Genomic DNA, 15364 nt, shown 5'->3' with positions numbered 1-15364 from the left:
TTCTACCGAGGACTTCAAATGGTACACAAATGCTTGATTCAAATTCACAAAATTGAGAAGGAATTTTAAGTTTGCAATGAAACAACCACTATGCACAGATTTTAACATACCGGAGACCAACATTAGGCCACTCATCAGGCCACTGATTGCCTTCAGAGTAAATATTATGAATTTTAACTATTAGATAAATTTATAGTATGGTAGATAGATGAATAAGTATCTTGTTAGAGGTTTTTTGTTGTTGTTGTTATTTAAAAACAGTTAAATTTGAAGAAAAGAATAAGAAAAAAATATATACATGTACTAACCCCTAATTAAGTTTCTAGATAACACTGAAATGATAAGGTCAAGGTAGAGAAAGGTAGGAGAGAGTTTTAAGAGCAAACACATATGTAGACTTCTCATCTTGTTGTGGGGAGATAGAGATGTCTGGTTTGTTTTTTTAAGTAAAAAGGATTAAAAAGAAATATTAAAAAAGTAAAAAAAAATATGAGAGAGGTTTAAAGACTATGTCTATTATAAATATACACCATTTTCTAAAACTTCCTTAGGATAAAGTAAATCAAGAAGTTATAAAGAGATTTTTTCCAAAGGCCATGTCAAAGACTATACAGCCCAGAATGATGTGTGTGAATTTCTGAAATTATGTTGGTTTTCTCTCTTCTTCAAATACTGATCATATTTAAATCAGATCTCAAACATTAAAACAAACGTGTGTGGGTTGACTTCCTCTTCTAATTTGGTATATTCCATCCAAACATTTCTAAAATAGAAAAGTTCCAATAGTAAAGATCAAATGATTAATTCTTATGGAATGTGCCTTAAAACTGGAGAATGAACACCTACAAGGACCATTGATGGTCCACTGCTCTAAAGTCAGTCGCTGTTTATCCCCTGTAACGTATTTTGATTTAAAGAAAATGTCCAGTATAATTTAGAAATTTATGTTCTATTCAAGTCTAAGATTAAAGAAATTAAATTACATTAAGCAGAGATTAAGAATAACTAAATATTAATTATATCTTTTAGTAATGTATATTACAGTATTCTTGTAAGTATACATTATATGTAAGAATATACTTAGATTACTTGAATATTTGTACTTAATTATTTTAACAAAATAAGATAAGAAAAAGTGATTCAGGTAACACATTCATTGAAAGACAAGCAGTTTAGACCATGAGTCATAAAACTGGAATTACCAATTGACATAATCCACATAGAACATACCTATCTTTCTCTAAACTTTATTTTGATTTTTTTTATTTCATAGGACCTTATATTGAGTGTATGAGTCACGTCTTCTGTTGGAAGATGAACTCTTTGAGTACAGAAATGGGATGACATACTGTGCAAGCCTTTCAGGACTAGCATGTTGTCTTGTACGTGCAGTACAACCAATAAATGCTTACGAAATACAGAATGAATGCATGAATTAATGAGAATATTAAAAATGTCTATCCAGTGAGCAATCAGCAATCATAAAAGGACTAAGATAAAGCAGAATAAAGTTAATTTATGTGAAAAAGCATCTAACCTCTCAAATAAATTGTAAATATTGGAAATCCTGAGACCCATAATTTGAAACTAAGTTCACCATGCTTACGAAATACAGAATGAATGCATGAATTAATGAGAATATTAAAAATGTCTATCCAGTGAGCAATCAGCAATCATAAAAGGACTAAGATAAAGCAGAATAAAGTTAATTTATGTGAAAAAGCATCTAACCTCTCAAATAAATTGTAAATATTGGAAATCCTGAGACCCATAATTTGAAACTAAGTTCACCAAAACCATTTCCACATGAAAAACAGTCAAAGAGCAAGAGAATGTGGTGGGGGGAGAAGTGAGAGAAGAAAGTGTATGCATGTTTAGAAAATAAAATTTGTTGTAAATTTGATTTTTCCATCGAGAGTTTACCATGTTGCTATATTAAGAAAAGAACAACTAAAAGGTGTTGTGATTTAATGTTTGTATACAAATAGTTTACATCATTAAATTTTTAAACAATCATTTCCATAAATACAAAATAGTTCATAATCCATTCTCACCAAGTAATTACACAAGTTCAAATGTTCAAAATATCATAATGGATCTATTACATTAAAATTGTCATCACTAAATGACAAAAGACAGAGGGGATGACTATTTTAAACACTAGTTAGTTTTTATCAAATTAAATACTGTTACTGATTGATTGAAAATTGGATCAGATGTCCCATCTATAATTGATGCATTATCTTTCATACTCTGCACTTAGCCATCATTTGTACAACAGAGGATCTTGTAAAGATGTTTCTTCAAATACATGTTGCCGTCTGTCTTCATTAAGTCTCAATAGAAACAGAAAATAGTTTCCAATAAAGGTCAGCCTTAGTTGACATCAGAGAGAGCTAACAGCACCATAGAACAAATTTAAAGATAAGCCAAATGCTATTAACAAAACCAGGGCACTCTAAGTCATGGACACACTAGATGCAAAATTGCATCATTTGAAAGAGATATATATATAAAGATAGATAGATAGATAGACAGATAGATAGATTGGCAAAGAACTTGATGCTAGCTGTGAAAAGAGTATACTAATTGTTCACTCAAAAAGTAATATTTGTATTAAGGAATATTTACAAATGAAAAAAATATATTATTACCCAATCCTTACTTTTAAATCCTCAAATATTAATACGGATGACAAAAGTTAAACTTTCTAAATTTAGAAAAAATATCCATAGCCAAAAATTCAAATTCTAACAACAATAATAATAATTACCATTTATTGGGTGCTTATTACATTCCAGAAATTGTGCTAAGCATTTTATCTGAATTTCTTCAATCAATCCTTCCAAATCTTAAGAATACATACTATTTTTATCCCCATTTTATAGGTGAGAAAACTGGGACTTAGAGAGATTTTTTTTAAAATATCCTAGAACAATTAGTTTTTTAAATAGCAGAGCCAAATCTCCCCAGGTCTGACTGAGCCCAAATTCCGTTCTTCTAACCAGTCCCCTGCCACCCTCCAGGCTTGGAATAAATGGTCTATCCATTAGACAAATTAATATCCAACAAACTAGTGAAATGTATCTGCCTGTTTTGCCTGGATGTCTTTTATACTATCAAAAATAATCTACAATCTGGCTTATTTCTTATCTTCAAAAGTATGTCACTAGGCTTACACTGTTTTTTTTACTGGGGATTTTATAGGTTTGTTTTAAAATTCCAGGACCACCGACTTTGAATAAATTCAAATTTTGGATCATCCCATGAATTAGTAATATACAGGACACCCAAATGCTCAGAGCCCTCTCTCTTTTTATTCATTTTTTCTATTTTTTCTTACTTTATTACTGCTTTTGGTCTCAGATTTGGTTTTGTACAGACAAAACACTTGTACTTGTTACTTCCTGGCAACATACAGAAGCTAAAAGACAAGCAAGACTAGAACAAGCTACCAGGGGTCCTGACACTGGTGTGGGAACATAGTAGGAATTTGGAAATTAAAATCAAACTGCGCTTAGAAAAGTTATTTTTTGTATTCAATCTTAGAACACATTTTTTTCCATAAAAGTAACTATGTCAACGGTATTGAGGTTTCATAGTTCAAACACTCTAGAAGTTGCCTGAATCCTGGGAACAGAAAGGACATTCAGAGTGAGGAGGCAAAAGTTTGGCACTGTTGGTTTTGTTTAATCTTTCTGTTTTTTCTGGATGTGAAGCTGACTTTAGCAAACTTTTGATATAGGCTAAGTGAGTCTTTGCCCCTCCCCTCTCATTGTCTCACCCAGGTTTCTAGTTGCACAGAAATGTTTTTTCTCTAACCACAATCACAATCCAGGTTTGCCCTACCTCCCCCAAATATTCTATTTCAATGTAGTTGTTCTTATTCCATGAACTCATTCATACTAACATGTGAATGTGGATATGTGAAAAGATGACTCTTCAAACAACCTGGACAGGATTACAGCCTCAGGAGGTTATTTTTTTAAGCCATGAAAATCCCTATACATGGAAATTCAGGCAGCATAACCATTAGTAAAGCAAAAAATGCAAGGAAGGAATATGTTCCAACATGGAGCGTCAACACTGGAAAATCAAGTCGGCCTACATGTCTGCCTGAGGGAGCTCTGCCCCTCTCTAACTCTTTCTCTTAGTTTCTCTCCCTCCTGCATTTGTGAACCACAGGGTCTTTAAACATTTTTAACCTACAGTTGCACCCACAGGGCACAGGTTGGGCAGGAGATAAAAGTGTGAACTTCCAGGCAGGAGAGGTCTAGGCTGAGTAGCTGATGGTATACACAAGACCATCGGCAAGACTCGTGTTTATAAACCAGTAAAAATCTATAAAAGAAAAGAGGTTGAAATATATAGAATTCTAAATTCTAGTACTTTGTGTAAAAGGTCTACATTCCAGCATATTGTCCCAAACTGGGAATGAAATGCCTAAAGATGGTTTTATATATTTAATCTCTATAATAACAGTTACTGTCCTTACTCATTATCAAAACTTTCTGTCCTCTTTAAAATGTATTTGTCTTGAATGCCTCCTTTAAAATGTATGATAAAAAGCCTGCCATTAATTCATAAGAAAGTAAAAAAATCCAAGTATTTCCCATCTGATGAGTTGTTTGGGATAAAACTGTGTGGAACAGTAGCATTCACCCTTACAAATTATCATTAATTATTTTCTGTTGCTTCTAACTTATTGTACACAGTTTGAATATGTTATTTGTACAATTCAGATCATCAGAATACTCTCAATAGTTTGGGTGAACACTGCAAACACAAATTTCATGGAATGTCTCATTTTGGCAAGGGAGTGGGGTAGAATACGATAAGGTTGTTTACGCCTCCCTCTGGGTTAGTTTGGTTAGCGGTAAGACCGGATGCAGCCTTAGGAGTCAGCCCTGACTGTGCTGCTTGCTGGCTTCTGAGAATACAGATGTTTGGCAGGAGATCAAAGTAGGTCCTATTGTGCTGTCCTCTGAAGTCCAGCCTGAATGAAGTTCCAGAATGGGGTTTCACCCTGGATACTCCAGGCAAATTAATTTGGATTGAGCCTGCATCTAGTGTTATGTGGTCAGGTTGTACGATTTCACTACAGGCTAAATTTGCGCACAGGGCAACAAGTGGCAGACACGCACTTCGGAGTCAGAATGCGCAAGATTTGTGGAGGTGTGAGGACCACTGCTAAGACAGAGACATAACTCTTTCAAGAATCTCCTTGGTTATAAAACAATTTCTTATCTTACTCATCCATAGGGTTATGATCAGATCTTTACAACTACTGAATAATAACCAGGAAAATTGACAGTATTATCAAGGAACTATCTAGAGCAGAAATAAGCAGATAGCATCAGGCCTGATTTCTTCTTTCTTGGACATTTTATGATACCTATGAACCCATATTTTGATTGAGCTCTTGTAAGTCCCTAAACATGTTTACATAATGAACACATGTTATAATAACAAATATGGAACATATAGGAGGTAGTAAAAGCCATATCATGGCCTGAAAGAAATGCATACAATGGATATTGCTGTGGCCCTTTTCTTCTGGCCCTGAAGATAAAATGGGATTAATTAGTGGAGAATTGCAGTCAGGATATATCTAAGACAAAATTTAGCATGGAATTAGCTAAGATGAGGGGATGAAGTCAAAATATTATTTAGGACCCACAGTGTCTTTGATGTTTAATATTAAATTTGTGAGAAATATCTAGGTCTTATGATTTGAAGATCAAGCATCCAGTGTAAACAAAACAAACAAACAAAAGCCCACTTCCTACAACTAATTATAAACCAAGGATAGATTTTTAAAATCTATATTTTTTCCGATTTCTAAATGGCAATGGGAAAGATACTCTTGGAAAGTAGAATAGAGCCCTTTCCAGAAGAAACTAGGTAAATATGTTTTAAATGAATGATAATGCCTCACATTCAAAACCAATCTAATATAAAAAATATACAGCACAATATGTTATAACAGCAGCTGCTCAATTAATCTTTATTGAATTAACTGAAAATTAAATGTAAAACTTTCTAATAAAAAGCATAAGCATTCAGACTACAAAACAAATAAATGGGGTGCATAACAATGAACTGTTTAACATATTTAAAAATACAGAGTTTAATGAGGGGCTACTTGAACTAATCTTTTGGTCACACACAATGAAAGGAAAACTTATTTGGACAGTTCAATTTTTTGGTAATCAATGCACTGAGCCAAACGGAAAAAAAAATTGTTTTAAAGAGAAAGAAACAATAAAAACAACACAAAAAGAAACAAATTTAAGATATGTTTCTTCTTTTCCAAAAAGGGCTAATTCTAGACAGGATATGTGGAAACAGGAAAAATATATTAAATCCCATTGAATGGTTTCCTTTGTGACCTCCTTTTTTAAGGTCAATTCTAAATAAAAAGGTATTTCCCCCAAAATAGACGATCTCTTCACACTTAAATTCAATATGCTAGCCAAACATCTTCAACATTTTAAAAACTCTATTCAAAATTCAAAATATTCATTCTAGCAATAATTTTCTAACAGTGACTTTGAGTATATAACATCACCTACACCAGTACCTTGCAGATAATTTACAAGTACTCTCAGTGTATACTTAACAAATAGAAACTGCTCATTTCCATGACATACAGCATGTCAGAAAATATCAGTGAGCATAATAATACGGTCTAAAAAAGCAAACTATTTTTTTTCTGCTTCACTGAGAAGCTTTTAGCACTGAGTTCATCCCAAATATGAAGCATTCCAAGTTTAAATTTCATGAGGAAAAATCACTGAACATCACTAGTTCCCCCCCAAAAGTCCCCTTCAAAATGAAGCTTTAGTAATCAGCCATACATGTGCATAAAATAAGCAGCTAAAACAACTAGAAAGATGTTTTTCACAATCTTTTCTTGTTTGCTTTTTACCTTTCAATATTCAGACATATGATTTTTACTTTCTATCTTGCTGCCAAACATCCCTACCAAATATATTTTTCTCTAAGAGGTAATACTTCAATGAAAAACAACTGTAATTTGTAATCACATGTTTTGGTTTGTTTATTTTTTAAAAAATGCTTGGAGCTCCAAAATACCAGTTGCTCAATACGGCATGTTCTGCACTGACCCATTTCTAAATATGGGTTCTCTCTTCCTTGGCAAACAAGGGAACAGTCTAAGCACAAGCGACGGATTCTAAACAAAGTTTTACTCTAATAAATCTGGGGACGAATGTAAGTTATGATTGTTGCCTTTTACTCGTCTCAGCTCCACACATAACAGATGAGTTACTGATTATCCTGTTGGTGAAATCATGTCCGTATCACAAATTGCGAAACAAAAACCCAAGTGACAACTAAGCTCCTCTGCATCTTGTGATTTTCACAACAAATCATATTAGCAAGTCTTCCTTTTTCACTGTAACACAGAAACACACCCAAAAATGGACTGGGATATAAAACAAAAGTTTATGTGCCTCTCTTTCTTTTGTTCAGCATAAACTCAGAATAATCATTTAATGCTTTCTTAAAGGATGAGTAGATTTTTCCATAAAAAGTGCTTTGAAATTATGGTATAAAGTAATAATAAATGTACCATTTGTTTCAGAATCTAAAGAAATTGAGTCCCAACATGTTTTTCACTTAGATGCATATATTATTTCATATTAGTCCTATTTACCCATTCTCTTGTTTCATTAACTGAAATGTTAAATAGACCTGTCAAGCATGGTAAGTCTGTATTTGTTCTATTTGATTTTTTGAAACTCCAGAGTGGCAAATAAAATATTTTCCTATGCAACAGGAATAGAAAAAAAAAAAAAAAAAAGCTCTAATCAGTTCTATTGATTCTACAAACACATATGCCTAAAAATTGTGAGCTCAGAAAAGTCAAGAATACTATATCCATCTTTGTAACCCAACATCAGAATAGTGTCTTGGACACAGTAAATATTCAAAAATTTGCTTCCAAATAAATTAGGATTTATTATATTTGTGGGGAAATGAGATATAACTGAGGAATTATGCATTTACTCATGATAATTTACACTGACAGTACATTTAGTCACAAATTGTAACCATTTTAGCCTCCTTTTCAATGTCCTTGCACTCAACTGAATTTGCTTTCAAAAACAAGCTGAGCCTCTAAAGGTCATCTTCTTTTGTAGTCCAACAGATTAATGTTAAGAAATAAACATCTGGCACTTAATTTTGGCTATGTAACCTAGTACCACCACTTTAGTTTTCTCACAAAATATCACAAAGCTGTAATTATTTATTGAAAATGGATTTGATTTTCTTAAACTACAATCCCAACCAAATAAAGAAAAAGGAAAGAATAATAATATTATTAAGTATAATTATCATGCAAATGCAAATAAAGCATTGGACAATGGATGTCAAGATTATAAAATTTCAGTAAAGTAAATGAATAATTTAAGGCAAATTTTCTATTTGTATTTTTGAGTTAATTAGAATTTAGAAGTGGAGTGACTTAATAAAATATGTCAAAAGCATTTTAAATGTATTTGAATATAGTAAACTGTAATAGTTATTGATTTTTTTTCCCTACCCAGAACAGTTTTTCATCCTTACATACCTATGAACAGTGTTCCCTTTCTACTGGGGAAATTGTTCTCCACTCCACAGAGTCCTAGTGAGGCTATCAATCATGATACCATCTCCCTCTCCAGCTTGCTCCCAACCTTTCATCATGGGGGTGGGCATGTTACCCAGGCTGGTCCAGATATGTTTGTTGATTATAATTGTTACAGGAGTGAGCACTTGACCCAAGGGAGTAAATCAGAGTCTTTAACTAGGACCAAGTATACCAATGCCCAGAGACAACAGGTCTCTCTTTCCAAAGGGCTTGCTAGTTGAGCCCCATATAAGCTGAAACCCTTGGTGATTACTTTCATTTGACACTCATCTGAATAAAGAGAGAATGAGGCAAACAGAAATACAGGCAAAACCTACAAAGAGAGAAGACCCTAAGAACACAGATTAATTCCCTGGATCTAACTGTACCTGAGGCAATTTCCTCCTCTGGACCATCCAGTTAGCTGTAAAAGCCAATAACTTTTTCCCCCTTAAGCTACTATGAACTTGGTTTTTGTCATTTGTAACCGAAAGTCTTAATACAGTGGAATATAAATAAAGAGGATGAAATCAAAGTAATACAGAATCAGAAGTCAATCCAAAATAAAGATTTTCTGGCAAAAACAAACAAAAAAATGATCTGATTTTTTTAATGCTTAACTAAACCATAAATATATTATAAAAATATAAAAATATTTTCAAGAAGCATGGATTTTATGTATCCATTTATTGATTAATATGAACTAAACAATGACTACATAACCAATGCTATATTAAGCACTGGGCAAAAAAAAGGAGGAGGGGGAGAAATAGGATCCCAACCTTCCTACCATTAATGTGAAAGATGTTATAAGGGACAGCTCATCTATATTCAGTACTAAAGGTCCTTGGATAAATAGAAGCTCAGAAGAATCTGACATATAATGAGCCTCACATTATAGCCAGTCCTTTTTAAAAGGAGTCCTAGACACTGATTTCCAATTTGAGTAAGTTGTATCAGTTTGGTTTTTCTTCTTTCCCTGTGAATATATCTCTATAGTTAGCTCAGACTTTAGGTTTTTCATCAAACCATGACTTTATAGAGATTTCCACAATGAGGCAGTCAACATTCATAGCAGAACCTGCTGAAAGCAGTTAAGCTAAGGTCTTATCAGAATGTTTATTAGGTACCACCTTCCTCTACGAAAACGGTTTTCCAGTAGAGAAAATAATTTTGCAATGTCTTCTCAATCCATTAAAATACTGTTTAGACACCTTTCTTCAACACTTTTAAAAATAATAATAACATATTATCATTAACAATAATAGATGTTACTGAGAAAAAACATCTTGGCTCCAAAGGTCAAATGAAGCTTGTATTTCCAGCACTACAAATGAAGGTATTTTGTGAAATGTATATTGCACTGTTTCCCTTTATAAACAATCTATCACAGTTTTATTTAAATTTCCTACACGTATGAGTGACCATTGCCTTCCTATTTATGTTTCTCTACTTCTCCATTAGGTACTTAGAAACTCTGGCACTTGCTGCCATCACCTCAGATGCAGTGTTCTTAATTCTTTTGGATCAGGGTTATTTATAAACCCAGCTTCACAACTCATTCATCTCTTGTGCTTAACACTTTCTGAAGTGTTTCACTTCAGCAAAAAAATAAAAATTGCGGAAATAATTGCAAAGAGTAAAATATCTCATGGCTTTGTTTTTTTTTAAAAAAAAGAGGGAAGGAGGCCACAGATCATTTGGATTTTTATTCTTTCCCTTTATTCGCTAATCAGGCTTTGTTTTCTCTTTAATGTCCTCTTCTACAGGACTGCACTATGAAACACTGCACTAGAAACCGTGTGCCACTCACAGGTCAATCTGACCTATCCTCGTCTGAACAAAATTTTATTTTCAAATGAAAGTCCTACAATCACTTTTCCAAGAAACCAAAAATAACTAATATTCTAAGATCTTAAAAACAATGTAAAGTGGAAAATAGAAGAACTATATCCTTCTGTTTGTGAGTAATGGGAGAGCAGAGAAAAAACAAGAGAAAGAATGACCGAATGCTGCAGGTTTCCCGGAACATTTCCCTGGACTTCCACTTCCCTAAGAGACATCCTCCAGCGAGGTTTCTTCCTAGGCCCATTCAGCTTCTCTCTGCCCTTCTGCCCAGTTTCATTTTGTCCTCTCACACTCCAGACCCTCTGTGAGAACAGACTTCACTTGCAATGCTTCTAGGTACTCACACGAGCCAGGGGTGGAGGGCCCAAGTCACATTTGGTTCCTCTCTCTGCCCGTTATATCCTCTATCCAGTGAGCCCCCGGTTCTGTTAATTTTTTAAAGCTCCCCACATTTACCTTTTTATTTCCAGTTTCCCTGCCATCACAATGATAACAACAGCAATATTTGCCAGAGTCTCCAGAGCCCCACTTAGCAAGAGCAAGCGATTTTACAAAGGGACGTTCAGCCCCACCCTGCTCCCGACACAATTCTGACCAGGGCAGAGAGTTTATTGGGTGCTTCCCTTGCGGTCCTTGACCTAGTTTTATTGTGAAGGACCTAGAATCCCAGGGCCTGAAATAAGCCCTTAGGAACTATGGTCCACTGGGAGATGCAGTTTCCTTCCTAACAGGGTAGTATTACCACTATGAATTGCTAATTAGCACCACAACTTCCCCCACAAAAATTGTGCCTCTTTTCAGAATGGAGTTTCCTGAAATTCTACATAGCTTTTGTCAAGAGAATACTGAATCTCCTTTTCTAGTTATTGGCTGGGTCCGAGTCCCGATTCCCGAGGATTTGGAACCAGGGCACAGTCAGATACTTGACTCTGCGTGGCTACACCATCTAGACATCCTTGTTATGACCCACCTACTAGATGTGATCCTTGCACATATCAATACCATCCCCCTTTAGACCTAAGTCATTGATTGTTTAGAATGCTGGCCATTTCTCTCAGTGGACTGTCGTCCTGAAGAATCAATAACCCCACCCCACATGGTCCCATCTTCCTGCCATTCCCAGCTTCCCACCACAGGCTTTAAAGCCCACATCTTCTGAGTTACATCATTCTTAATCATTGTCTCACTTAAATCACAAAACAACCCAATGAAATAGGTATCATTATCCGCACTGACTGATGAAAATTTTAACTCAGAGAGATTACATTACAGGACATATACAAGGTCACGAGGCTAGGCAGTGGCAGAGCACTCAGGTCTTCCTACTCCCAATCGCATATTGTCTTCACTATATTAGGCTTCTTTGTACCGTGTCTCACAAGCACTATTGCAAGAGACGTAACACAGCTTTCTATCTTCCAAATCACCCTATACATTACCCAAAGATTATTCTTCCTGAATGTTCACTGCTATCATATGAATCTCATGCTCTAAATTTATCTTCCACGCTTCCCCAATTATTTATGCAATAAGGGGCAATTCACCATCTAAACATTTGAGAGTCTCCATAATCTGGGTCCAGCCTGCCTGTCAATGTTTATCCCCCATGATAGCTCCATAATCGAAACCAAATACTATGGTGCCTCAGCCACTCAGCCCAGGCTGTTCCTGAAGTTCCGTGTTTCTTGTTTCTAATTATACTTACTCTCATTGTCAAAGCCTCACATGACCAAATTATTCCACCTTTCTGTCAACTTTACTCTAGCCATATTGGCATTTTAACACAAATTGCACTGTAGGATTTCTTTTTATTACATAGGGTGACGCACGGAAATTTCCCTTTCCCAAATTCCCACACTTTGTAATTCTTGCAGGGCCCCAACCATATTCCAAACCTTAAATTGTCATTTTCGAGTTGCTTTATAACAGAGAATTTGTCTTATTTGAGTCTTCTCTTTCAAGCTTAACACAATGCCCTAAGCATAGTAAGAGCTCAATAAATGAGTAAGTGAAAGAATATATTAGATAACGGGAAAAGAGGAAAAGGTTTTCACTAGTACCTACATGATGATGATAATGAATTCTAAACCATCAAATGTGCTAATTAAGAGTGGAGGTTAAACCAATAGTACAAAAAAATGTTATTTATCCTGTTTGCCTGGATAGAAATCTAAAAATTTTGAAATGATACATTCCTTCCAAATTAAAATAGAACAGTAATGTGATTTTCTGAATCAAATAAATTTTAGAAAAGGCACTGAACTGTTAACAAGCAAAATGTTCATAACAAAGGCCCTTTCAGGTCCCTTGCTTTTGAAGCTGTAAAAGACAGGACTACTTAGTGTTTCTAACTGTGATAAAAAGAGGCTCCAAAATTAAATTCCAATCTTTGCTGATTAAGAAGCTGAGCCTAGACAAACCATGTCTTAACAAAACTTGCTATCTTATAAAACAAGGGGACCGAACCATCACTGGATTTTGGTGGGCAGGGGAGGAAGGACAACGGAAATAAGAAAATCACATTATCAGTTTTTCTCGATTAAAGATTAACTTCAAGGAAATGAATGCACTGACAATAAGGCCAGATGTACTTAAATGACTCCTATCAGGAAAAATAAATCTGTAATCTATTTAGCAAATATTTTTGCCTTCGGAGTACCAAGTATCTTGAAAGACTTAAATTTTCTGTTTTCTTCCATTTGCTTAGTTTCGTGTACATACATTCCACAGTACAATTTTATCCATTAGTTTGGTAAACCCTAAAGAACAGAGAGATATTCTCTTCTGTCTGCCCTTACCCTGAAATAGATACGCTATATTTGTTTTAAGTATCAAATAAAATTTTTAAAATATAATTTGTAAGTATAAGGGGTAATTCAAATTTGAGGCAGAAGTATACTTTTTGTATATTATCAGAGGTGGAGCAATCTCTGCCTTGAAGAGAGCTAAAGTGTTTGAATGGCCTTAAATTTCTACAAAGTGGGCAGAAATCCTAAACTAGCATCATGTTGACAAAAATCTCAGCGATTAGTGGGATCAGCTTTGACTGTAATGGCTCCGTTTGTCTACCTGCCACCTCTGCCAAGTTACTGCCAGGGCTTCCCCAGAGGCTGGCTTCCCTGAGGATCATTTACTCCTCCATTTGTGACAAAATAGCTGAAGTTTAATTACAATGAGATGATAGCTATACCCATCAGCCACCTCCAGAGGAAACTCAAGAGGCTTCATTCATAATTTGTGGCTAAAATAACCCAGCTCTCTCTAATTCCATGCTAAATCTTTCAACATAACTCACTTGAGCTAAAGTCCATCAAGAACTTCAGGCAAGAAACACTGTAGTTAGAAATTCCATTCTGAAGTTTCTCTAATACAAATTTAAACCATGAACTTTAACAAATGAATTTAATAAAACAACAACTTTATCTCCTCTGATAGTCAACTACTAGTACCTTGAAAGAGAAATCTGTCGTCATAACCCACAAAAAGAGAGTTTTCAAAAATTTCCCAAGGGAAAAACCCACAGAGGTCTTTTCTCCTCCCCAGTATTAATTATAAAAATAATTGCAAATTCACAAGTATAGTAAAATTCTATTTAAAATACAATACACTGATTTATTTATAGGGTCAAATGATACTTCTATTTGCATTGTCAATCCATTTTTTAATATTTTAAAGCCAATCACAGTTGTAGACTATATATCATGAATCTAGCCATAAAAGTATTTACTATTTTTTACATTGAAAATTTTTCCTAAAACTAAACACATATGTAAACTCCTAAAATAATTGAATCTCTTTTCCATTCTGCACTTACACTTGGCCTGTCCACTAGTCATACTAATATGGGATAGAACCAAATCGTATGTTTCCTCTAAAAAGCTCCACTTATTATGGGCGGAAGAAAAGCCTACAGGCTACCAAAAACAAATTCAATAAATCTCACTAGTTTCTGAAAAAAACATGATCTTTAAAAAAAATTGTAAATGCCAGAACCAAATGTCAGAAAAAAACTGAGATTTTTTTTTTCCTTCAAAAATATCTAAAGATTAAAGGAAAAGCTTTGGCTTAGAGAATGTATATTATTCACTTCCATTTTAGAATGTTGTTTACCAAAATATCATAAATACTTAATAGCAACCGTTCCTAGTGCTTCTAGCAAAAGGCAGTAAAACAAAACATAAACTTCAGCTGTGAAGCCCTAGGAGCTTTGCTTTGCATTTCATCACTCCACTTCCCCAGACCCCGTTTAGGGTGGCCCCGGTTCTAATGATCACCAGAGACAGCTCAACTGAATTCCAAACAGAAGTATTACGAGCTCCAGTGAAACCATTAATCATTGAAATGGAAAGAACAACAACAGCAGTCAAATCCTCAGCCGCTGGTTCCAGTTGCCTGACTGATAGCTAAGACATACCATATTTGGAGGAGGAAGTAATCACACATTCCAATCCAAAATTTTATTTTACACTTCTATAAAGCCTATAAAACTTTCAAGATATCAAGACGGTGAGGAACTCCATGCTCAAAGGGTGCTCTGGGACTATTTATGAAAATCTTAAACTTGAAATCACAAACCCAGGCTCACAGAGCTCAATTTACAAGAATTAATACCAAATCTCACTTACAAACAAGATCCAGATCTTTAGAATTTCCCTGCGTTTGCAACATCCAACTTCCTTCTTAATCTCTTTGTTCAAGATAATGACCAACTGAACTGGATATCAAGATTACTTTTTACATTTAAAATATATCTACAATTATGAGCCTCTCCTGTCTGCGGAGAAATACTCACAGAATTAATTATTCCTTTAAGAGCTTGAAATCCACCTTTGACAGGGAAAACTTGTTCCTTGGAATCAGCAATTCTTTCGAGCTTTA

General features: G+C 34.6%; 1 protein-coding gene across 4 annotated transcripts in view; it reads right to left on the bottom strand.

Moving 5' to 3' along the window:
• The window catches only part of ANTXR2 (ANTXR cell adhesion molecule 2), a 134102-nt gene that overhangs the window by 99497 nt on the left and 19241 nt on the right, over nucleotides 1–15364 (bottom strand). For all 4 annotated transcript variants that reach the window (XM_032457136.1, XM_032457130.1, XM_006190358.3 and 1 more), the window contains one exon: nucleotides 15279–15359. In XM_032457136.1, the coding sequence (XP_032313027.1) occupies nucleotides 15279–15359 (81 nt within the window). The remainder of the gene's footprint in view (nucleotides 1–15278; nucleotides 15360–15364) is intronic.

This window comes from Camelus ferus, chromosome 2, assembly GCF_009834535.1.
Source record: "Camelus ferus isolate YT-003-E chromosome 2, BCGSAC_Cfer_1.0, whole genome shotgun sequence".
Classification (NCBI taxonomy): domain Eukaryota; kingdom Metazoa; phylum Chordata; class Mammalia; order Artiodactyla; family Camelidae; genus Camelus; species Camelus ferus.
The sequence above is the reverse complement of the archived record's forward strand: the minus strand, read 5'-3'. Positions and strand labels throughout refer to the sequence as shown.